Source organism: Temnothorax nylanderi, unplaced genomic scaffold (assembly GCF_030848795.1).
Source record: "Temnothorax nylanderi isolate EJ_2023f unplaced genomic scaffold, tnyl_v1.0 TNYL_tig0248_pilon, whole genome shotgun sequence".
Taxonomy (NCBI): domain Eukaryota; kingdom Metazoa; phylum Arthropoda; class Insecta; order Hymenoptera; family Formicidae; genus Temnothorax; species Temnothorax nylanderi.
The window spans coordinates 168,195-192,275 of NW_027249310.1; the positions used below are offsets into that span (position 1 = coordinate 168,195).

The window sequence follows — 24,081 nt, forward strand, 5'->3', positions numbered from 1 at the left end:
TTCGTTTAAGCTCGTTTTAAACGATCTACAATTTGCGTCAAATTTCACGATAAAATTCTACAATATCTATTTAGGATTTTATGTGCCATTTAATACACACAAAAAATATTGGAAGTAGCCGAATATACATATATACATATATACATATATAAAATTGCATTAAAAATAAACATTAAAATGTCTATACATAAAATAACAGCATATAAAATTATAAATAAAGTTAACGGAATAAATATAAAATATATGTAATAGCATGACACAATCTCTTTGAAATTATGATTCGTTATTGATTCCACGATTTACAAATATCCCGATACACTGCAATTTCATCGATCTGCTTGTTCTCCAGCTTCCTTCTGGCAACAACACTTATCGAGATGGCGTTAGCACACGGAGAATTTTTTTCTCAAGCCAAAGTAACATATTTATAAATATCTTTTTTGTTTTTAATCTGAGCAATCCCCATTAATCTGAACTTTGAAGTGAAGAGTTTTATCAAGTAATAGCAATTGCGCATGACTCGATTAAAATTTATATTATATATAATTAGGTACAGCCTTTTTGTAACGACACCTTATTGATGTATTAGAAGCTGCAAAATCAGAAAATAGCAACTTCCGCTTATCTATTCGCTTATCTCTCTTTTTCTTTTTCTTACTTTTTCTCTTTCTTTGTTATTATAGCATGACTTCGACCAAATTCTCTGATTAACTTAATAAGTAATTAACTTGCCAATTAAGAAACTTTTAGTATTTTGTTAACAAGAATAGGATTACTAATTTGTTGTTGTTCGACAAATGGGAAGGAAAACTAGTTTAGAAAAAGCGAATTAAATAATTAAAAATTCGCTATAATTATACCGATTGAATTAATCAGCGATTAAATTAATTTGGATTTCATCGAAGTCGCCCTTAATACAATACAGCTACTACAGCTATATAATTAACACTATAATAGAACAAGGGAGTCAAAATAATTCGACTTACCTATTTGACATTTTTTAAAATAATTATTATTCATTTTTAAAACATCACAATTTTTGAAATTTTCTCTAACCTTTATTGAAATATATAGGTAATTAATTTTATAAATTCGTTTTCCTCTCTTTTTTTTTTCATTTTGACCCTTTTACTTCGGTGGAAATGGGTATAGATTAATTTTCGATAGTATTATAGTGTTAAAAAACAAGGTATACATACCGCCCGTTGTCTGCGTCCACTGTCCTTTGCATCTCCATCTGCTCAGATGCACTTCGCCGAGAAAGTACGTGGCGTGGAGACGATCGCTCGATAAGTTCTGATTCGCACGCACAAAAGATAAATTGCCGGTTACCAAACTCACACAATATCAACGTATAATCGCGTCTTGTGCGTTGATATTTACGTTAAAATGAATCTCCAATTCGCGTGTGAGAATCACTTTTAGAAAATAATAATCGCGAAAGAAATATGGGATGATTTATATATATATCCAACTTGCCATGGTGTATATATATAAATATATATATACATATATATATATATATATATATATATATATATATACACCGCAGCAAATATATTACACTTTCGCAGCTGAATGATATCAGAGAGAAGGTGATATCATAAGCGAAACCGCGTGATCCAACAAACGTTTTAATTAGTTTATTCGGGACCAACAAACGATTCCGCTTCGATTGAACCCGCCGTTTTGAAACGAAAAACTGTAAAGAATTCTATAATATTTATCGACTATATATACACTAAAAATTATTTTCGTATTTACATAAAACCTATTAACTAACAAATGTTTAAATTATTCTGACAATCACCTATTATATAAGCGACTAACAAACGATTTGTAAAAAAAATATTTTTTAAGTCAAAGTTGTCCGGCTAACTTCATTGCGGTTCTCTCTGCAACTATCTTCATTCACTTTGTAGCAGTAAATGCAGTAATGCCACCTGAAGTGATCTGAACGTCCTGAACGAACGTGGGATTAACATAACCTCATGTAAATTATCAAACGGAGCCTTCTTATCCAAAATAAATTCAATATTACGTAAACGAATACCAGATTTCTATTCGTATCTATGTCTCTCGGATTTCTAGATTTTTGCACGTTACTGATACGGCAATTGTCTACAATAGATTGATGTTTTTCATAGATAAATATAAATATAAAACCAGCATATATCACGTAACATAAAAATAATGACCGAACAGAAGGAACTTATCGTCTGTGTGCCCGGTAATTATTTATTTATTATTAACGACGTCGATTCAATAACTTTGCAAGTATTAGACTAATTTCTCAATATTTCTTCAAGGCCAAAGGTTATGTGTAGCTGATAAAAGCAACGTAGTCGGACCTGGGACATACGAGCAGCAGGGTTACATCTATTCGAAGCTCGCTGGCATCGTAAAATTAGTAACAAACGACAAAGTAAGTCTTATTCGTTTCTGTATTTAACGTACTGGAACAAATATCTCTAAACATACATCGTTACAGACTCGTACGATTGAGGTACGTGGTATAACGGAGCAAAGCATCGTTCCTGCGCCAGGAGACATCGTGACGGCCATGGTCACTGTAGTTAATCAAAGATTTTGTAAATGTAGCATCAAGTGCGTGGGTGACATAGTACTGACGAGACCTTACAGAGGAATACTGAGGAAGGAGGATGTTCGAGCAATTGACAAAGACAAAATAGAGATGTACAAGTGCTATCGACCTGGAGACATCATTCTCGCAAGAGTTGTATCCTTTAGCCTCATTCTGCGAAACGGTATATCTAAACATCGACGATTATGCCTGTAATCTTTCCTATACGTTTCGATAGATGCCAATGACAGAAATACACACTTATCAATTGAGCACCGCGGAAAATGAACTAGGAGTAGTTATAGCTCACAGCGATGAAGGTAATGGCTCTGTGTATTCTATCCTCTTTACTATCTAATTTTAATGGCTTATCTTACAGGTGTTGCCATGGTGCCGATCAGCTGGACACAGATGCAATGCCCGAAATCTTTGAGCAAAGAATTCCGTAAAGTTGCTAAAGTTGTGCCAGAACATATCGTGGCGGAACAGACTGAGTAATAAGCCTACAAGTAATCAGTCTTTCAACTGCATAGTATATTTTAGATCGTTATACAATTTGTGTGTAAAAAGTTTATACAAGTGAACATAATTCTCATATATTGACATTAAAGGTAAAGATTAAACAATTTGGAACAGCAAGTAAAGAAGTTCCCAAACATTTCTATTTTAATTAAATTTTTTTTATATTTTTTATTTAATATTTGATTCACATACATATTTTTCAATACATATCCTCTTTTCCGCTTCCTATTTCTATTGCTAGAAAGAAACCATTGCGCTCAAGCGGCTCAAGGCAGTGAATGGCTGGATTGTGCTTTCGAAAACTTCCCTTGGGTAGACCCTTGGGTGCACACCAGCGTCGTTTTGTCCTTGTTCAATTTTTAGTAAGTAACAAAGATAGAACGACGCGATGTGCACCCAAGTAAAGTTTTCGAACGCAGCCCTGAGTGGCAGCACTGTCAGCGTTTTAATGTAAATATTTATCGTGCCCATGGATATATATTCCCGTTCAAATATTTTACAATTTACAAATTATCTGTTGTCATTTGATAAAATAGTGACACAAATAAGCAAAAATGGCCGAAGCGTCATTTTTTAAGCCATCAGACACTGAATCACTGAATTACACTCAGGGTAAGCGCTCGTTATAATTTACGAGGTTAGATATTCGATCTATGTGTGTACACACAATAGAAAATAGAAATATATGGATAAAAAAGCGCATTTTCGGTATCCCATAATTATTAATCCTAAAATTCAATTACGATAAACAATAGTAAAATAATTTCCAATAAACGACATATTTGTTGATTGATTTTACCTAATTATTACATTATTATTGACATAATTGCAAATTGCATTAATATTAACACAATAATTGTGTATTGAATACAGCTATTAAGCAAAATTAATCATGTTTTATACAAAATAAATGATAAACACAGTTTGAATGGTTTGTGCAGAAATTCGGCAGATGATGCATGGATTTGGTGACAGTAGTGAACCATTGTTGGAATCTGTAAAGATCATAGAGGATGTCGTGCTGCAACAAATGAAAGCAATTGTCAGAAGAGCCTGTGAAATCGCGGATAGACGAGCCAGTTCGAAGAAGAGCAATGTCATCAATGGAGAGGACCTTCTCTTTCTTTTACGTAAAGACAAAGTCAAGTTTCAGCGCATCGTGAAATATTTTGGTAAATATGCAGCAAAATTTTTTAATTATGTTGTGCTATTGTTTTTTACAGGGTATGACTTTTTCTTTCAGAAATCAAAGAATTGGGATGCTCGGTTCAAAAACTTGTGGCGAATGACAACCCACAAACTGCCGTGGATTCAGAACAAATGGATGGTACCAAGAAAAAAGTGCCATTTCAGAGTTTTCTAGAACAGATTGACAACACGGGTGAACTTCTAGAAAATTCATCCTTCGTGGACGATATTAAACGACGTAGATGCATTCGTGCGGACATCGCGTCGAGGTCCATGGATGAAATGCATTACATAAAATTCAGCAAGGCACGTCGTGTCTCCTTTGCGAACAAAAGTCGCAATAAATTTTGTGACTGGATTTGCTTGGATGGTACTATCTCAATTAGTATTAAAATTATATGCGTAGCCTACATTTTAATTATCATATTTTAATTATCATATTTAATTATAGGTGATGTTACCTTGTCAAAACAAGCACAAACAATCTTATCTTACCTTGCATATGAAACGGTTGCTCAAATTGTTGATCTCGCCTTTTTAGTACGGCAAGATCAAGGTAAAATAATGCATGGTGATGCTATAGATCGGCAACGACTCAATTATGTTAATCCACTTACATTTAAACCACGCTATCATAGTAAGGTACATATTATAGTTGTTAAAACATCAAAATAATAAAGCAACATATATATTGTCTGTCCTCTTCTTTATAGAATTTCGTAATGAAACCATTAACTCCTTCGGAGATAACTGAAGCCCTTAGGCGGTACTGGTCTCCACAGCTAGATATGACAGGTCCATTTAATAGATGGTCCATGAGAAGACCGCACTTGAAACTTCTTTCATGTTAGATGTAAAGATCTGAAGAAGGTAAAAAGCTTAATGTAACATAAATCACTTTAAAAGAAAAAAGCAAAATAGGGTAAATCCACCCTATGATTTATTAGTCGAAATTATTTATTTGCAAAGAGAAATTATTTATTTGCCAGGAAGTGATACATAAAACATGTGCAACACTAAAATTGACTCGTATTTATTGACATTTTCTTGATTTCTTGTACATGTGTTTCATTTTCCTAAATCATAACTTTACACACGAAACCACGTTCTTTTTTTATCGATTTTTATTATAAAACCGAGTAAAATTACCATGTAATAATAATTATAGAGATATTTATGATCCTCCTTAAAATAATTACAATATTCTCTGTACATTTTACATTTGGTAGTCCCTGATTGTTTTCCAAAAGATAAAATACAGTTATATTACTGCTTGTAATTACTGCTAGAGTGATATATTATACTTTTCATAAAATATTTGAATCTTTTTTCTTTTACACGAATTATCAACGCTTTGGCGATAGAGTGTAGTGTCTTAAAACCTAACATGATGTACTTATTCTACAGTCACTTACATAGTTTAATACAGTGAATAAAATAATATCCACAAGATCTTTAACTAATATCATCAGTAACTGTCTATTTGTCTTACGAATTTATACAGATGCTAATTTTGTTTCTATATCATGGTGAGAGTAGTGTTGATACTCGTGCTTTTCCTTCTGCACCCCCGGTTATACAAGTTCCGGATTGATTGGCAGTCGACCAGTCGCAACATAGAGTACCTTTGTGTCCGCCTAGCTCTAAAATCTTTCCTTGTGCACCTGGTGGCATCTGAAACAGAAAAGTCTCGCGTGTGTCAGAATAAGTTTTTAAACATTATGTCATTATACATATACCCAATCGATATTGAGTATATATTTGTATAAAAAATATCTTGCACATAAGTGTACCTTGTATATATTTCCTCCAGTTTGTGTGCAGAGTAACATATAATTGCCGCTCTGATCGAAAGTAAATAATTTTCCATGAACGGGGTTTTTCTCGATTTTAATTTTGGTCTCCCACAAGATCTTTCCAAAGTGATTCAAGCTCCTTTGGCATAGCTTACCGTCCTCGCTTTGCGCGCATATGTTCGTATAATCGTTAATTAATTCTATGTCGATTATTGGGCTAGAGTGGCAGTTGAGATTGTCTATTATCTCGTTTCGCCTCAGATCATGTATCAGTATATTGCCATTGGACAATCCCGTGATAAGTAATTGGCCATTATGATTGAAAGTGGAACATAAAGCAGTGACGTTCTGCTCCAGCGGCAACGTTCTCTCAAGCTTTCTCGTTTTTATATCGTACAGCAACAATTTACCCTCGTTGCCATCCGATACAGAACAGACGAATGTCGATTCCGTCGGATTGCAGATCAAAGTGACGATTCGCGAATTTTCATGCTGGATATCCCAGAGCGTTTTGCAATCTCGCGTATCGTGCAATTGAATTAAACCATTGTTGTCACCGTGTAGGAAATAACGTTCGTTTTTCGATATCCAGTCCAACGAGGTGATAGCTTTGTTAGAATTTGCTGTGACGGAAGTGAACGTAGTAACAGTCCTGAAACAAATATAGATAATAAAAATTACATATTATCAATGCTACATTGATAGGGAAAGTTATACACTTTTCTTACTTTGGTGAAGGAATCGGCGTCCATACTTTGATGACACCATCGGCGTCGCCCGTCGCGACGTACGATCCGCTTGCGTTACTTTTGCATTGAATTATAGAGGTTTTGTGCTCTGTATACTCCTCCTGTAAACGTTACGTATTGTACAAAAGCGATTGATGTAATTAATAATAGAAATTTTCTGAGATTAGTAAGGTTCTTTAACCTGACTTAAAAGAATATAACTGGAATCTATTTTTTCCTTAGTTTTTCTCTCGATAGCAGTGTCCATAGAAGAGTCTCTTTTCCTAGAACTATTTAATCTTGAATCACAGCTGATGCTCCTCTTGGCGACTGCCTCGGACTTACTGATCGAATTCACCCGTCCTTTCGTGTTTGTCCGTTTGGTCGAAACCATTTCAGATTCCGCATTTTTTTTTATATTTGTTGCAGACTTCCTGCTTAGGATTGGACTGGACCCACCGCCAATATTTCTTATGAGATTCCTCAATGTCTTTGGATTTTCCAGTAACGGCGACTCTCTATTATTTATAAGTATAAATAATTATAAATAATTATATTAATTATAGAACCTTCTTTTTTTATGAAACATAGCGGACGTGAACTTACTGAGCAATAATGTAAAAATCATCCATGATGGGGGGATGCTGGGGTGCCGGGCCCGGATTCACATCCGATATGCTTTCTATTTTAACAGATTCACTCAACCGTTGCCTCAGCGTTTCATTTTCCTCTTGCAATCGTTTTAATTTATTCGTGTCTTCGTCAATTGTGAGTAACGTCGGCTGTGGCATACACTAAGATAACAACATATTAAATTTCTCATCACTCAATATCACATTTCGTACCATATAATCGCACGTCTTTTATCTTATTTTGTTACAAAATGGTGCGTTAGAAAGTAGTGCGTTGAAAAATACTAATTTTTTATAGGCATATTTAACTGATTGTAAGATAATGCTCTTCTCTTATCTTGTAGCTCTATTATTTAACCTTATCATTTATCTGGGAAAATTAATTTGAGCTTTGCAATGCGATGAAAATGCTTTTTTACTTACTTGAAAGATGGTTGCTAGGAAATTATGTAAAGATACCAACATGGTATCGTGCCATTGCCTGCTAAAATGGACCGAGTAAGCCGGATTGTCTTCGGGATTTTTGATAAAGGCAAGAGCTGCAATGTCACAAAGCGTACAAATTATAATCCCCTAAATCCGCAGTGTAAATAAATTATAAATTTATAATGAACAAAGGACATACCGAACCATTCCTTCCATTCCGAGTGACCCTGTAGCTCTGGTGCCATTTTCGTGAAAAATTCTTGTATCCTATCTTGCTTGCCGTTTACGGCTGCGTTCACCAAGTACATTTTTAGCACGGCGTTCTCCAACTTTCTGATCGCGGGCGTAAAATGGCTTTCCAGTCGGCAAAACATTCTAGTGTCCAAGTGTCCCCATAATTCTCTCAACGACGTCAAATCATAATTATATATGTATTGCATTAATTGATCAATTATTTTATCTACCTGTTCAATCAAACATAGTCAAGTACTATTAAGCTAGCAATATACAATTTTTTACCAATAATATCTATAGCTCATGTACAAATATTTCTGTTCATATGTAACACTTTACATATATAATGAACGTAAATAAATATACATATAACAGCAGAATAAAGCAGGCACGACTGATAGGAACAATCGGAAAATAGGATTTATCGCGCGATTATCCTGAATCTTGACCTTTTGATAAGGCCATACTCTTATTTGGTTGGATATTTTGTTGTTATTTTGCTATAATCATGCTTACCCTAAATCCTTTTTCCTTTTCCGCTTTCAGATCATTATCGAAAGCCTTCAGGGTCTGACTAAAACCTCTGAAGAGCAAGTACTCCTTTACCAACTCGTCTACATACTGTACGTGAGACATTTTCCCTCCAATTTCTTTGAAATGTTACTCGTTTGCACCAGTTGACAGCTGCATATTGTCATCCTTCGGCCATCTTGATTCCCCACTGGAAGTGGAACTTGGAAGAGTATGTACATACATACAACAGCAACACTTCGCCTGGATGTAGGATTGCCAACAGAAAGCCTTACAATAGAAAGGTATGTGAGAATACTGAGAGTTTATATCGACCAATTTCTCGAGTCGTTGAACAATCGAAAGAATCATTTGTTTAAAGAGAAATTATTATGTTTAGAGAATAATTAATTATTGTAAAAAGATACAAAATATGTTAAGAAAAAATGTTTCATTATAAAACCAAGAAGAAAAGAAACACAAAAATCAATAAATTTAATATCTTTGAAGAGAAATTGACAATTTTAAAAAAAGAACGAAGCATTGCCGGTAGAGAAAAAAGTTTGTGATTTAAAAATAAAAAAAATACTATATCCGCTTTTAAAGAAGGCATGTAAGATATTGAATTGTTGCCGCTTTTCCACGATGCTGATTGATTCTTTCACTGCGCTTATTTCGTAAGCATTTGTCATCGCATATTTTGACAGTTTTATGTATCAAGGGGTTAATAATGTAATAATAATAGTATAATGTTAAAGCTAAATAACGCGTGCGAAGCGCGCGTCTGTGATGTCTATAGTTCTATAGTAGATCATAAAATTATTATATTTAGAAAAAAAATGAATTAATTTTATAAAAACACGAAACATTACTTTTGGAAGAGAAAGCTTGATTAAAAAATGAGAAGAAAGAAATATCACAAAATATTATAAAATTATTATGTTTAAAATAATATTATTTATTTTAAAAAAATATGAAGCATTATTTTGAGAGGAAGAAATTGATTAAAAATAAGAAGAAAAAACTGCATAAACATTGTAAATCTACTAGTTTATTAAGAAATTAACTATTTTAAAAAGACATTATCTTCAAAAAAAAAAATTTTGATTAAAAATAAAAAGAAAAGAAACATTATAAAAGTGATAAAACTATTATATTTAGAGAGAAATGATTTTTTAAAAATATTATTATTGACTCCCCTCACGGTTGCAAGGCGTTTTGTACGTTCCCAACCCTTTATTCAATTCTCATCCAATACTACCCTTCTCCTCTCACTTAACCCTTTGAACCAACGGCTTGACGTCTCTTTCCGAAAGACGGAGCCCAGTTTGCTCCGCACAAGAGCCTATCTTGCACGGAGGGCGCAGCTTTCGGAAAAACATTCCATGTTTACATGGCTCTAGTGGACTTGAACCTGGTTCCTCAGATTACGAGTCTGGCGCTCTAGACCACACTGCGCCTAAAATATTATTATTATTATTATTAAAAAATAAACTTGACTAAAAGAAGAAAAAAGTATTATAAAAAATCATAAAATTAAAATTATATTGATGCTTATAATAAGGAATAAATGCGAATGTCAATCTGAGTGTACTGTCTTACGTTTATTTGTAGGTAAATTCGATAAATAATAATTACAATAGTATTAATTGTATATCTTGTTACAGTGACTTAAATTTATACATTTACAATTTCATAATTTACATGAATTTAATTTTCAACGAGTGATAAAATGACGAAAACACTGTACATTCATCAGACCGTTCGCTTTTTTTTTCAACGTAGAAAAAAAATAATATTCCTGCCGAATAGCGATGTGTGTATGTGGCGCGTGAGTGTGTATGTATATGTGCGCGCGTGCGCATATATATGTGTGTTGATTGTAGATTAAACTGTATTACGCACAGGAATCTTTGCCATATAATTACTGTAAAAATTCAACAAATAATCTCATCTTCGAAAAGGCACGAGTGTTTTGTTTCCATCACGAAAATCGAAATTCTCCCGTCAGATCTTAATCCCTTCACTATTACAATTACATTCTACAACGACGCATTCGCATTTACGGAAAAAGAAATTTTTAAAAATTTTTAGTCATTCTGGACAATTTTGAATCTTTAATCTTCAAAATTCGGGATTTAAAGAATTTTAAATTTCTTTGAATATATTAATTTTAATGTAAATATTAATTATTATGATTTTATGCACATGCAATTTTCCATTCATTTTTTTAACATGAGTTTTTCAAATTTATTTATCACTTATTTATTTTTCCAAACGTAGATGAAATGTCATACTGAAGGGATTAGTAATTATCACGTAAATTGCATAAATTAAACATGCTTTTTATACGATGATGATACATTATCGTAACTTCCTCTCATAATCCCAACGGGAGGATTATCGAAATCATAGAATAATTTATCGCAGATAAACGATTAATTAAAACTCGCAGACCGAGAATAGGTCATTGAAGTGAATCGTTCTTGCGAACTTCGCATCGCGCGATAAAAGTCAACTCAGATGGAGTAATTACAAAATCACGCGATGATAGAATATACAAAATACCAATTTCTTCTTATACTTATTGTCAATAGACACTAGACTACGAAAAATAAATCGCGAGATGTATTGTTACCCGCGAGCATTTGGCAAGAGCAACTGCAGAGTAGCAATATTTCTTTTTTTTGTTCGATGTAGTATTTTGACAAAAATAGGTTTTCACAATCCATCGCATTCATATAATTACAGACTATCACTGGAGATATCGCTGTAACAGGCATTTAATTTACCGCAGATTGGGAGAATTGCGCTAATTCGCTTCATGGAATAACGTGTGCGATCATAAAAATTGGGGAAATATATATCTTCTGTAGGCATGTATCTTTTATTTTATTCGTACAATTGTACGATATGTCGTAATCATAAAATTCCATAAATATATCACCAAATTCTATAAATATTAATATAACAGTTTTTTCTCGTATTTCTAAATTTACGCCCAAAATTGCAAAATAAAATTATGAAACAGAATACTATTTCACCTGTACTATTGACTTTTCATCTCAAAACCTTCCTCTTAAAATTATTCACAAACCCAATCTGCGGGATCTCTCACCTGACAAGACGCGATTTGAATATAATTGTGCGTATTGTTTCGCATAAATTCGTTTCAACCTCTTCGTTGAATTATGCACAATCATTTTACACGCAAAACTCGATCGCCTCATCTAAAATTCCATCTCTTCGGGCATTCATCGAACACGATGGCAGACGCGATTAGATCTCCAGTTTCCATAAAATCACTAATCCGCATCTTCGCGCGTCTCAGAAATATATGTACATTCGAGAGAATCGCGTTTATTAGATGCGATTTCAACGATAGACGAACGTGTAGCGTATAATGCTCTGAAGATTTCATTGTTGGCGCCGCCGAGACGATCAGGACCGTCTTTACATTGACGGAGAAGGAACTTAGATATCCAGAATTTAACTTAATAAAAGTATTGAGTCCCGCGAGACAGATTAATTGGACCTGATCAAAACTCACAACGCACAAACTCAATCCTGAAAAGCATCGAAGAAGATAAGTAACAGTCAAATGTCTTCGTCGCACTTCTCCACAGGTCTCAGATATAAAGACGATCCTGACAGCGATTGTCCCTCGAAGCTTGATTGCGTGCGTGCCGTGTGATTACCGCATATTACCATTGCGTTACGTAAGCCAATTTGGACGATTATTCTCTTAAGGCCGGATAAAGAGAGAGAGAGAGACACACATTTCGCGTATTCCAAGAAACGAACTCGAACGAGCGCTCGATCGAGACGTGTAAGAATTTTTCCTGAAAGAAATGCATCTACAGGTCGACGTCTTCCTGTTTGGCTCTGGGCGCGATCTTTTCGCCGCTCTCAGACTCCTTCGCGCTCACGTGGACGTCCGCGACCTCGACCGGCGGCGGCGGCGCCGGTTTTATCGAGTTGTCGTCCTCGGCGACCTCGAAGCCGATCGTGGCTCCGATCTTCTGGCTCGCCTGCTTGAATGAATCCGATAGCATCACCTGGCGACACACGATTAAGCTGATTGATTCGATCAGATTTAATGAGTATTGTTCTCCCACGTATTTTCACATCACTACTTTAATCCTCGGCCATTGAATCAGTACATTCATTATTTCTTGTAAATAGACGAATATGTAAATACGCTGTGTATAAGAAATATTGTGTTAGATACGACCGAGGTACTCTGTCGAGATTCTTGTTGCTAATTAGAAATATTCTGTTTGGCATCTCTTGGATATTATTACTGAAATGTATGTGCTAACATGAAAATTCTCTTATCCAGAAATGAGGATGAGAAGAAATATTAAAATGATGAAATCTTAATGAATAATGGTAAATAAGCATTTTAATTATAACTGTATCATAATTAAGAATTGTGAAGTTATGCGAAAGATATAATTATATTGTTTTAGGTGACTACCACAATAATGATAAAATTAATAATATTTTAAGAAAGATTGTAGTGCATTCCATACTCCATACATTTTCTGTAAGTAATTAGCTAAAATAAAAAAACATTCTTTTAAAAAAAAATAGAAAAAATGAATAAAATATATAATTAGAGATTTATAGAAAGCTCAAGAAAATGAAATAAAAAATGAAATTAATCGTATCAGATCGATACGAGTCTAACGAGTCTGCAAGTGCAGATGTCTAACTAGTCTAATTAATTAGTTTCTAACTGGACTAATCTGATTAAACTAGTTTCAATTGAAAGCTATTATAAGGAATATAATTATGTTATCACATGGATATCTGTAGCTCGTCTTGATTTGATTTGATATAATGATTAGTCTTGATTAATCTTGATTTGATTTGTTATAATTTCTTTAACACTTTGAGTGCCAAGCTGATTTCGTCATTAAGCTCTGGGAGACGCAAAGAGATGTGTGCGATTGTTTTTAAAATATACAAAGTCAGATTACACAAAATAAACTATGCAAAAAAATTAATTAAAGAAATATATTATATGTATATTATTATATATTTAATAATAAAATTTTAGATAGAATAAGTAAAACTGTCATTCACAAATAATAGATCTTTTTGTGATTAAAACATATGTAAAATTAAAAGATTAAAAAAATTTTTTTAAATAACAGAAAAATTAAAAAATGGATAATTCTCTTTTTAATGTAACAAATTTAATACATTATTTTAATACTTTATTGTTTTTAAATGTTTTTATATAATTTATATTGTTCTTTTTCTGTCTTAAATACTTAATAATCATTCTTAATGGAATAAATAAAATTGTCACCCGCTAATGGATGACGGAGATCTTGCTGAAACTTACGCGTCACTTAAATATGAATGACATGGCAATAAATATATTAAAATAGAATTGTTGTCGCTCACCTGCACGACATTGATGCACATGGATGTGAGCGCCAGGCCGAACACCAGGTATACTATCGAACACATCATGTATATGGGATGCTAAATCAATCAATCAATGAATCCGTTAAGTTCTGCGAATCGTGGATCTCGCAGTATTTATATAATTTCATTAACTAAGACTTTACTTCACTAATTTTAACGAAACGAAAGGAAATAAGCTTGTGCGAAACAACGAAACGAATACATGTATACGGTGATATACAGCTTCTCGTTGAGAGAGAGGCCTTACACGTCAAAAGGCTTACCATCTGAACGCCACCGTGAAAAAAAGAAACACGAGAGTAAATTAATCATTTGCAAAGATGGAAACTGTCGTGAGATTGCAAATAAAATTCGAGAGGCGAATTCAAAGAGGCGCTAAGGGAAAATCAAACGGAATTCGCGAATTCCTAACATATAGCAGTCATGGCGAATGATAAATAATTGAGAATGCCACTTAGATGAATACGCTAATTAGTCTTCTGCTAATTCCACTCAAGTAACTCTCATTAACCAATATCTCAACGTCGTACGATTTACCTCTCGACTTACATCGACCATTATTCATGTCTATCGAAGTCGATGAAGAAATAACAATATAAATTTTTATCTACGAATTTATGAAGAGCGTTATTATTAATTATTAATTATTTGGTTCGACTGAATGACATTCGACCTGAGGATAATCACCTTTGGCACGTAATCGCCGAAGCCGATAGTACTCATAGAGATGAAGACGAAGTAGAAGCTCTCGAAGAAATTCCAAGGTTCCCACATGGAGTATAGGGTGGCTCCTATGAAGATATAAGCCAGGAGAATAACGATCGCCACCGAAATCGGTAGATTGAATTCGTCATCGACGGCGAAGGCCGATAATGCCGGTGTACCCGGCGTGTCCGGCGCGTTGGCGTCCACGTTCAGGACCGTCTGTGGCTGCTGGGCCTGCTGCCTCTGTATCTCCTCGATCTCCTCCGGATTCATCTGCGAGGGCCGCCGAAACTTCGCGAGATCGTATACGAGTTGCATGCCCTTCATAACTTCCTGCGATTTCCACAATGGGCGAGATAAAATTATTAATTAACTGGATGGATGGATCCAGATGGATCAATCGAGCGATCAAAAATAAGAAGTAATGCAATAAAATTGGAATGCAAAAGATATACTGAAAATATGCAATATCATAAATTGAAGATATTGTGAAAGATTCTAGAAATTTGGAAGTTGGCTTAATTTCTTCTTTAAGCGATAATTTTTTTAAAGCGCATGGAGTATATATCTTACCTGAACGGGCGCAGTGCGACGGACATTACGGCAACTACCAGTGTAATACAACCTTCTCACGAATGCCCACAGGAACTTTATACCGCGCGTAAATAATTTACCGAAGTCGGCTAAAATTATAAGAAACATCGGGATGCCGAAAATGGCGTACACAATCGTGATGGCTTTTCCTGTGTCCGTAGTTGGCGAGATATGTCCATACCCTGCAATGAAAAATCACCCAATTAATTAATTAGAATATGGTATTACACCCATGTATTACTCCCAACTTCCTTTTTACGCGATATATATATATGTATCACGTATAATAAGAAATCGTGTTATTTGGGAAAAACTGCATAAAAGAATGGTGCTATTTGAAAAAGTTTTCTTTTTACATGGTTCTTTCACTCGGTATGCATCTACTTATGTAAAAAGTGCTTGTATTTAGGCCAACCATGTGACGAAAAACCTTTTGTACGTAGTATGTATTGCGAAAATGGGTTATGTTTTACTTCTTCAGGGTCTGCTGACAACATATGGAAACTTTAAATGAAAAGATAAAATACATATATGTAATTAACCAAACAAAACTTTATTTTATTATCACATTATGACTTATTCGCCTATATAATCTGTCTACGGTATTACTCGTTTTTTCAACATGATAGTATGGAAAGACGTGTCCGATTGAAACATTTTTATTAATTAGGCTAGTCTCATTAATTAGTTAGATAGGATGTTAGGATAATGCGCTGAAGATGACCCCCAAAAAGGGTCGAAACGTACGTAATTTGACCACATTTGACTGTATTTGCGAATCACCTACATAATAAATTTGAGCGGTAAAACACCACGCTTGGCTCTTATTGCCAGAGAGAGAGAGAGAGAGAGAGAGAGAGAGAGAGAGAGAATTTAGTTCGAATTTTTTATATACAGAGTCTTTACATATCTGTTTCATTAATTAATTTGTTATATAGAAATTAAAATTAAGATCTGATGTATATGTACATGAGAGATAAAACGAGCAAGTAATAACATTTACTTTGCCAGCAATTGTAATTAATTTAATTAACATAACAGTTAAGACTTTTTATATATATAATCGACCCAATTTATTATATAATAATCGTCATGACAATACGGCCATTGGTTTCGGTCAGATTAATCGCCAAGACCATGGGTCTAAATTGATGTAACATAAAAATAATGAGAGATAAAAATTTTGCCAGAAACCGCGTTACTTAGAAAAACCGCGTAAAAAGAAAGTTAAGTGTATATTGAAATGTTTAATGCTGGGTTTATCTCTGACATATTTATCTTGAAATAAAAAATTAGCTCAATAGTTGCCATATTAAAGTTTATAGCATAGTATATTTTTATTTATATATTATATTTAATATATTTTGTATATAATGTCTAATAAATTATATATAATAAAATAATATAATTTTATTGCATATAGTATAATATATAATTAATATCATACTTTATATATATAATATAATATTATTAAATATATTACTTTATTATAAAAAATATAATGGTCATATTGCGTCGTACAAGTTTAATTGTAGGACGCATACATAGAACGAAATCGTAATGATCATAGTTTATTTTGTTTGCGTCGGTCTCTGAATCGTCGCTGCAAAAGCGGCGCGTTTACGCACGTCGCGAGTAAAGTCTAAGTTTAGATTATTCAACGGAGCTATATAAGACGGTTATTTTCTCGTAAACTGGTTGCATTCGCCTTGGCTGGGTATGATTCAGGGAATGCAATTGAACGATTCCACTTATACGAATACGATCAATATGTATAAATTTAAATTTAAATGTATTTTTTCTGCAAATTTATCCGATCGGAAAAGTGCTCATTGTCATCATTGCATAATGCGAGTTAACGACGTCGAGCTTCCGAAGCTTTCTCGTTTACGATCCAAATTTATCGCGTCTTGACGATCTCTCTAAACGATATAATATAAACAATAAGTATTAACTATTTAAACAGAATTTAAAACAATATAAAAAATAAATAAATTGTGAATTTCTTAATTAATTATTTATCTTCTATTTTATTTTATTCATTATTTCCTATTATTAGATTTGCAACGATTTTCATTTCTTAATGTTTTACTTAGTTTTTTAACCAAATTCAATTTAAATAAATATATTTTAAAGTTTAAATTTGTGTCGACGAGGTAAAAATTGATTTAAAAAGCTGAAACATTTGTTTAAAATTTAAACAAATGTTTCAGTTTTTTAAATCAATTTTTACCTCGTCGACATGTGCGCGTTTTTCTTGATCAGAGAGAGTGTAAACACCATCAAAATTTCAATGCATTTGTGTGTCAGAAAATCAATACGGAACGCCGTAAAGCGTTCTACATCAAACGAAACTTGTTCGTGAGCTTTCCTTCACAATGCGTATTATTTGATATATATATGTATAACGGATATAATTATTTTAGTTTGCGTGTCACTGTTGCGCTGAACAAAATACGTCACCGACATGCATTTCTCTTGACGCTTTTGCATCAAGAGATGGTGTAGGCACCATCAGAATTTCAATGTATTTATGTGTTAGAAAATCAATAAGGAACCCATAAAACGTTCTACAGCAAACGAAACTTATTCGTGAACTTTCACAACGCGTATGGTTATATGTATATCTGATATATATATATATATATATATATATATATATATATATATATATATATATATATATATACACACACACACACATATATATATATATGGGGCGTTCCACGCCAAATCGGACACCATTGGGCTTTTGCATCTCCGATTTTTTTGAAAATGTTTTATGTTATAGTATTAGTTGAAAGAGGCCTCCATGATTTTTTTCAAATTTTTTTGTCAAAACGTTTTCAAAATATCGATTTTTGAAAAATTACGTTACTTTTTTTTTAAACGCCCATAACTTTACGAAAAATGGGCCAAATGGGACGTTTTTTTTTTCAAAATGTTCGTATTTAAACATACTTTTGATAAAAAATATCAAAAAAATTTTTCAAACTGTATTTCTATAAGATTTTCAAATTTTTAACACAAATTGTTGATTTACAAAAAACACGTACTGATCGATTTTCTTCAAAATTTTTTGTAAAAAACTATTATTGATTCCACAAATTTTAAGCCTAAATTCATAATGGGATAATGACGGGATCTATTTTTTTTCGATCTTTTAATTTCTATTTTTTATTTATCCGTGCTGAAAAATATCTGAAAAGAATAAATAATTTACACAGGAACTACTATTAATAATTATCTGAGACATAGTGATTACTAAATAGTTTACAAATTGATTTCAGGAAAAATACAGTTGAATTAAAGCGTTTATTATGCTTGAGGCCGACGAGGAACGTACCCAAACCTTTAACCGCCCTCTATTCATTCACTTCCTCTTTAATTCCCTTCCTCCTTTTTGGACCAACTGTTTAACGTCTCTTTCCGAAAGACGGACATATATTGTAGTATATTCAAATAAAAATTATCGATCATTTGTTTATTAAATGATAAAGATATATGTTTTTTTTAAATAAATAACAATGACTGTTGCCGATAAGCCTGAAAAAAAAGATTTATATATATTTTTCAGCACGGATAAATAAAAAATAGAAATTAAAAGATCGAAAAAAAATAGATCCCGTCATTATCCCATTATGAATTTAGGCTTAAAATTTGTGGAATCGATGATAGTTTTTTACAAAAAATTTTGAAGAAAATCGATCAGTACGTGTTTTTTGTAAATCAACAATTTGTGTTAAAAATTTGAAAATCTTATAGAAATACAGTTTGAAAATTTTTTTTGATATTTTTTATCAAAAGTGTGTTTAAATACGAACATTTTGAAAAAAAAACGTCCCATTTGGCCCATTTTTCGTAAAGTTATGGGCGTTTAAAAAAAAAGTAACGTAATTTTTCAAAAATCGATATTTTGAAAACGTTTTGACAAAAAAATTTGAAAAAAAATCATGGAGGCCTCTTTCAACTAATACTATAACATAAAACATTTTCAAAAAAATCGGAGATGCAAAAGCCCAATGGTGTCCGATTTGGCGTGAAACGCCCCATATATATATATATATATATATATATATATATATAACGAATGTAATTATCTTAATTTTGCGTGCCATTGTTAGCTGAACAAAGTACGTCGTCGATATAACGTTAATTCATCTTTTCGGAGTAACATTAAACTGTGAACAGTTGTAACACTATCTACGAACGATAGTAATTTAATAGATATTTATTTGAAGGAAAACATTTCAAAATATTTTAAATTTAAAAGAAGAAAATACGAGAAATTGTTTTAAGCTCATTTGGTTTAAAATACGAAAAGAAACTCTGATGAATATAATAGTAAGAAGTATATTAGAAATACAGTTTTAATATTTTTCTCTTTTCTTCTTTATTTGATATAATTCTTTATTTAATATTAAAATCTTTCAGATTTATATTAATAATTTGAAGAGTACAGAGCAAAAACGATCAATGTCAATGTCCGGAGTAATTTCGAGAAAGACGTAATTTTAAGTTTCAAGACATCCAATATCTTAGGGAAGTATTGAAAAAAGTACTAGCAGTGAATATCGGAATGCATCATAGTGTTTACTTACATTGTATGTTGAACTCTGATGGTTCTGCCCCACAAGCGCATAAACTATATGATCATTTTTCCCCAACATGGTACATCTTTTAGCCTTATTTCCAATGAATTATAACTGTTCTTGACCAAAAAGACAACAGATAAGAATTATGAAATTTTTTTGAAAATGCAATAAGATAGTATATGATCAGATGAAATTCGATAAAAAGTGGATTTTAATCGTTTTTCTCCTGTATCCTTTAATTTTAATGTGTCTATTTCGTTTCTTATTTCGTAAATTATTTCAAAGAAATAAAGACATATAAAATATACACGCATATAGTGCTAAAAACTGCTTCAGTTCAAAGACGCTACTTCTTCGTGAAGAAGTTTTTCTGAGAAGTTTCATACATGATACAAGGATGAGTTAATAATTATCCGCTCTCTATTTCTATAATTTATTAGAACAACAGTAGAAAATATACAATTGCATCATTTTTCAACATTCCCCTTGCTTTTCAATGCACTTGTTCCAGCGTTCCACAAGCTTGTATATACCCTCGAAAAAAATGTTTTGGTTTGTCCCTCAGCCATGTATGCACCGTTTCTTGGTCTGTGGCAAATCGACGACCTCTTAAGGAATCTTTAAGTGAATCAAACAAATAGTAATCTGAGGAAGCGAGATCTGGACTATACAGGTTTATTTTTTATTTCTACACTAGATACTGGACTGCACTAAAACTTCCCTTTTCGCTTTCGCCAAATTTCAGACATATACCTATCTCACTTGAAGTACAGAGAGTGTACACTAGTTCAGCTATAAAAAAACAAATCTTATGTAGCGTTTGAACACTGTGGGCAGCAGTATTTGGACATGCATTGTCATGCAACAACAACATGTGCAAGAAGCGGTGCATACATGAGTGAGAGACAAACTGAAAACATTTATTTTTTTCGAGGGTATATGCAAGCTTGTGGAACAAATGCATTGAAAGGGGACTATGTTGAAAAAAGATGTAATTGTATGTTCTCTACCCTTATTCTAATAAATTATAGAAATAGAGTGCGGATTATTGACTCACCCTTGTATTTTCAAGATCAACATTATAAAAAAAAAGGAGGCTACTAGAAGATGATCTCTCCAGGGAAATTGTTCCCACCTTAAGCCTCGTCCAAGACAATTAATGTATTCTCACCGATGGTGGTGATAACAGTGAGACAGTACACGACCGCATTCAGGAAACTCCAACTTTTTTGACCGCTGTACGTATGTAAGCCGGCTTCGTGAGCTGTGTGAAGCTGTTCCTCGAACTCCATCAGTTTTTTGCGCGCCATGCTCTTCCAGTCGTCCTCCCTCAAATTGTGGCTGTAAGTCCACAGAGTATCTAGGAAGTCGCGCTTCACGCGCTTTACGCCGCATTTGTAGAATGTTTCGAAGGCACCCTCGACGAAACGAAAGATGAAGCCGCCGAGGCCGCAGTAGATCATTACGAGCAGCAATCCGGCTGTGCAGCGATTACGCAGCCGTCTAATGATCGTAGTTTCACGTGGATTCTGTGCCACGAAGGTTTTAAACTCGGCGACAATATCTCTGAGAGCTCTGAAGAAGTCCAATAAAGTAATCTTCTCCGTAGCTTCTTGCTTCTCCACTTTGATCTCCTCGACTTTTGGAACGGGCTCTAGTTCGTCCTCAATTTTCTTCTCTACGATATCTGATTCGTCCTCAATCTTCTTCTCTACGATATCTGGTTCGTCCTCAATCTTCTTTTTTACGGTATCTTCATCCTTCTTCTTAGTGCGCCAAAAGGACAACCAAGAGAACCACGATTTCTTCTTATCAGCTGTATTGGAAGACTGTATTACATTCTGAACGATGTCCTCGCACTCACTCTCGCTGTACACCAGACTGAATTTCCGTCTCCTCAAGGAACTAACTTCAACCGCGTCCTGAAACACGTCTGTGGTTTCCGGGTCCAGAATGCTACGTTCCCTTAGCAGGTACTCTCTCTGGGCCTTCGCGAAATCCTCGATCAGGCTTTCGTTACTCAGCGGGATGATCTGTTTCTTCTTCTCGATCGAGGACCTCTTCAATATCCGCTCCTCGACATATTTCTGCGGGAAACTCTCGCTTTTCTTTGCCGTTTTCAGATCCTCGTCAGTGTCTTCGACCTGACTGTAAGATCTCGAGCGTGGTTTCTCAGTGTCATCCTTCGTCTGAGGCTCGTCTTCCAGTTTCTGTCGACTCGATGATCTCTTCTCTCGATTCGACCTCTCGGCGTCTTTCTTTTGTGCTTCCGGATCACTGAGTCGACTCCTTCCGCTCGCCTTTTTCGTCCTAGACCTAGTCGCCTCCGGTGACTTCGTCCGCTTTTGACTCGACTCGCTCTTTTCATCCACATCGCTGGAGTCCGTTGATCGACTATATCTCTCCACACGTTCCTTCGATTTCCTTTTAAATCGCCTTTCGACTTTGCGGGCTTCGACAGGTCTGCCGGTCTCGCCGCTCGTCTCTTTCGGCGTCTCTGACGTCTCTTGAACAATACTAGCCTTGAACACTACCCCCTGAACAATCTCAGGTCTGATGACGTCTCTCTTTGTGGTACCATCATCAACCCTTTTCGCTACTTCGATGACTTGCTTTACTTGCTCCGTAGGTTGCTTGCTGTTGTCGCCAGTCACTGCGGCATCAGTCTCACGTGTCTTCGAACTATTTCCAGCCCCCGACTTGGCGGCAACCTCGGCGCGTACAGCGATCATGTCATCCACATTCGCGGAATTCCTCGCGTCAGTCCTGTCTTTTCTCCTGGTGGGACGCTGCTCCCGACTGTCTCCTTTCTTATCCTTGTTTTCCGGTTCTTTCAAGGGTACCTCCTGCTTCTGCTGCTGTGACAGTCTATTTTCTTTCTGTTGCTGCTCCATTTTCTCCGCTTCCTCAGCCATCCTCTCCATTCTGGCGCGCCTCTCCTCATCCTCATCGTCCGAAGTGTCCATGCGCGACGCGGCACCCCTCGACGAAGGATCAGGCGTCTTCTCACGCTTCCTGGCGGCTGCCTTTCGACGTCGGTGAACCGTGTAACTGTCTTCCATCGTGCGACTCTTCGTTGTTGTCGTCGTTGTCGTCGTCGTTTGACGGTCTTCGTGTAGAGAGACTCGTCGAAAAGAACGCACTCGCGAAGCCGGCCCCAACGAGGCCGTGACAGAAATAAAACGGAGGCTGCTCCCACCACCACCGCTACCAAGTACCACCACCGTCGGCACGGGCGACGTTTGCCGCTACGAGCCACGACGCCGCGGCGGCGGAACCGGATGACCGGCTTTACTGCAGCGAATATCGAGCGGGAATGCCACGCGCAATCGAAACCGCGGTTTTGGCGTCGCGACGCCGCGCCTGCACCACCGCAACCCGTCCGATGGTACCGCTCGGAGGTTACACTGCACCACCAGAATTGGAAGACCGGGGTGGCCCTTTGACCCTGTAACCTCGTCAGAATCGAAAATTCTAATGGGATCGCTCGAAGATACACCGATTACTCAGATCATCCCACGTCAAAAATATGTCATTTTGTGTTGAGAAATTAATGAAAAATTGATTGAAAAATTAATAAAAAAATAAATATAGAAATAAAAAAATAAATAAAAATTAAAAGAAAAAATTAAGAAATTAAATTATTAACATTAGATTTAAAAAACGATGATTACATGACGTATTTAAATAATATTAATTAAACAAGGAAAACTCTTACAAAAGAACTTATAAGGATTATAAATTATGGAAATTGTGATTGAATAGCAAGTAGTTAGGGAGCTGGGTGCCAAAATTTCTATATGATTTGTTCATGTGGCAGACATTATTAATAGCGATAATTGTACCATAAGAAACATTAAGGACTGCGTCTGCCACCATGGTAGCGCTGCGTTGTCAATTGACAGCGCTTCGAATTTGTTTTTAAAAAAGGGGGTACTATATGATTTGTTCATGTCTGCCTCTGAGGCTGATGTTCAGAATCCTTCTGAAAACGAAGAAAATCGAAGAGGCAGACATCCAGGGCTCTGACTTTAGTAGTAATCAATTTTCCAAGTTTTTTTATGATTTAAAAAAGTGTATATGAAGGTACACTTGGCAGACCTGAATTGTTCGATTAAAGACAAT

At 34.7% G+C, this 24,081-nt stretch overlaps 4 protein-coding genes and 1 long non-coding RNA gene across 12 annotated transcripts; 2 read left to right on the forward strand and 3 right to left on the reverse strand.

Annotated features, from left to right (window-relative positions):
• Nucleotides 1-1,904: 1,904 nt before the first annotated feature.
• On the forward strand, nt 1,905-3,210 carry Csl4 (exosome component 1 Csl4). The gene is made up of 5 exons (XM_071718377.1): nt 1,905-2,230; nt 2,310-2,425; nt 2,492-2,740; nt 2,823-2,904; nt 2,964-3,210. The coding sequence occupies exons 1-5, from the start codon at nt 2,194-2,196 to the stop codon at nt 3,080-3,082; spliced, it is 603 nt and encodes a 200-aa protein (XP_071574478.1). The 5' UTR covers nt 1,905-2,193; the 3' UTR covers nt 3,083-3,210.
• Nucleotides 2,967-10,371, forward strand: Spt3 (Transcription initiation protein Spt3). 6 transcript variants are annotated; one of them, XR_011720044.1, is made up of 7 exons: nt 3,365-3,718; nt 4,048-4,278; nt 4,350-4,664; nt 4,746-4,936; nt 5,008-5,164; nt 7,248-7,349; nt 8,657-10,371. XR_011720044.1 is itself a non-coding variant. In XM_071718375.1 (6 exons), the coding sequence occupies exons 2-5, from the start codon at nt 4,059-4,061 to the stop codon at nt 5,143-5,145; spliced, it is 864 nt and encodes a 287-aa protein (XP_071574476.1). In that variant the 5' UTR covers nt 2,967-3,093; nt 4,048-4,058; the 3' UTR covers nt 5,146-5,164; nt 7,248-8,319. The 6 variants fall into 6 exon arrangements, 4 of the variants coding, with proteins under 4 accessions (XP_071574476.1, XP_071574475.1, XP_071574474.1 ...); XM_071718375.1 differs by lacking the exons at nt 3,365-3,718; nt 8,657-10,371 and adding an exon at nt 2,967-3,093 and having other exon boundaries at nt 7,248-8,319; XR_011720045.1 differs by lacking the exon at nt 8,657-10,371 and having other exon boundaries at nt 4,746-4,931; nt 7,248-8,494.
• LOC139779889 (WD repeat-containing protein 91) lies at nt 5,312-8,757 on the reverse strand. The gene is made up of 8 exons (XM_071718372.1): nt 8,627-8,757; nt 8,076-8,340; nt 7,874-7,989; nt 7,425-7,612; nt 7,021-7,336; nt 6,819-6,940; nt 6,088-6,742; nt 5,312-5,968 (listed from the first exon to the last, which is right to left on the reverse strand). Exons 1-8 carry the CDS (start codon nt 8,744-8,746, stop codon nt 5,819-5,821), a joined length of 1,932 nt encoding a protein of 643 aa, XP_071574473.1. The 5' UTR covers nt 8,747-8,757; the 3' UTR covers nt 5,312-5,818.
• LOC139779888 (uncharacterized) lies at nt 10,204-23,290 on the reverse strand. 3 transcript variants are annotated; one of them, XM_071718368.1, is made up of 5 exons: nt 21,128-23,286; nt 15,341-15,543; nt 14,750-15,100; nt 14,039-14,119; nt 10,204-12,678 (listed from the first exon to the last, which is right to left on the reverse strand). In XM_071718368.1, the coding sequence occupies exons 1-5, from the start codon at nt 23,016-23,018 to the stop codon at nt 12,478-12,480; spliced, it is 2,727 nt and encodes a 908-aa protein (XP_071574469.1). In that variant the 5' UTR covers nt 23,019-23,286; the 3' UTR covers nt 10,204-12,477. The 3 variants fall into 3 exon arrangements, with proteins under 3 accessions (XP_071574469.1, XP_071574472.1, XP_071574470.1); XM_071718371.1 differs by having other exon boundaries at nt 12,540-12,678; nt 14,039-14,091; nt 21,128-23,289; XM_071718369.1 differs by lacking the exons at nt 10,204-12,678; nt 14,039-14,119 and adding an exon at nt 14,126-14,328 and having other exon boundaries at nt 21,128-23,290.
• Nucleotides 20,376-21,121, reverse strand: LOC139779892 (uncharacterized). Its single transcript, XR_011720046.1, has 2 exons — nt 21,014-21,121; nt 20,376-20,574 (listed from the first exon to the last, which is right to left on the reverse strand). It is a non-coding gene; the product is annotated as an uncharacterized lncRNA (long non-coding RNA).
• Nucleotides 23,291-24,081: the final 791 nt, after the last annotated feature.

Bases quoted from the DNA above. Each gene is read 5' to 3' on its own strand.
- Spt3 (XM_071718374.1), top strand. From the start codon at position 3,661: ATGGCCGAAGCGTCATTTTTTAAGCCATCAGACACTGAATCACTGAAT. The intron at 4,665-4,745 runs GTACTATCTCAA...ATTTAATTATAG, and splicing joins TGACTGGATTTGCTTGGATG to GTGATGTTACCTTGTCAAAA. The intron at 4,937-5,007 runs GTACATATTATA...TCTTCTTTATAG, and splicing joins AACCACGCTATCATAGTAAG to AATTTCGTAATGAAACCATT.
- Csl4 (XM_071718377.1), top strand. From the start codon at position 2,194: ATGACCGAACAGAAGGAACTTATCGTCTGTGTGCCCG. The intron at 2,231-2,309 runs GTAATTATTTAT...TATTTCTTCAAG, and splicing joins ACTTATCGTCTGTGTGCCCG to GCCAAAGGTTATGTGTAGCT. The intron at 2,905-2,963 runs GTAATGGCTCTG...CTTATCTTACAG, and splicing joins TATAGCTCACAGCGATGAAG to GTGTTGCCATGGTGCCGATC.
- LOC139779889 (XM_071718372.1), bottom strand. From the start codon at position 8,746: ATGTCTCACGTACAGTATGTAGACGAGTTGGTAAAGGAGTACTTGCTC. The intron at 7,613-7,873 runs GTAAGTAAAAAA...TTGTTATCTTAG, and splicing joins TCCTAGCAACCATCTTTCAA to TGTATGCCACAGCCGACGTT. The intron at 7,337-7,424 runs GTAAGTTCACGT...TATAAATAATAG, and splicing joins GATTTTTACATTATTGCTCA to AGAGTCGCCGTTACTGGAAA.
- LOC139779888 (XM_071718368.1), bottom strand. From the start codon at position 23,018: ATGGAAGACAGTTACACGGTTCACCGACGTCGAAAGGCAGCCGCCAGG. The intron at 15,101-15,340 runs GTAAGATATATA...TGGAAATCGCAG, and splicing joins GTCGCACTGCGCCCGTTCAG to GAAGTTATGAAGGGCATGCA. The intron at 14,120-14,749 runs GTGATTATCCTC...TGATTGATTTAG, and splicing joins TCGGCGATTACGTGCCAAAG to CATCCCATATACATGATGTG.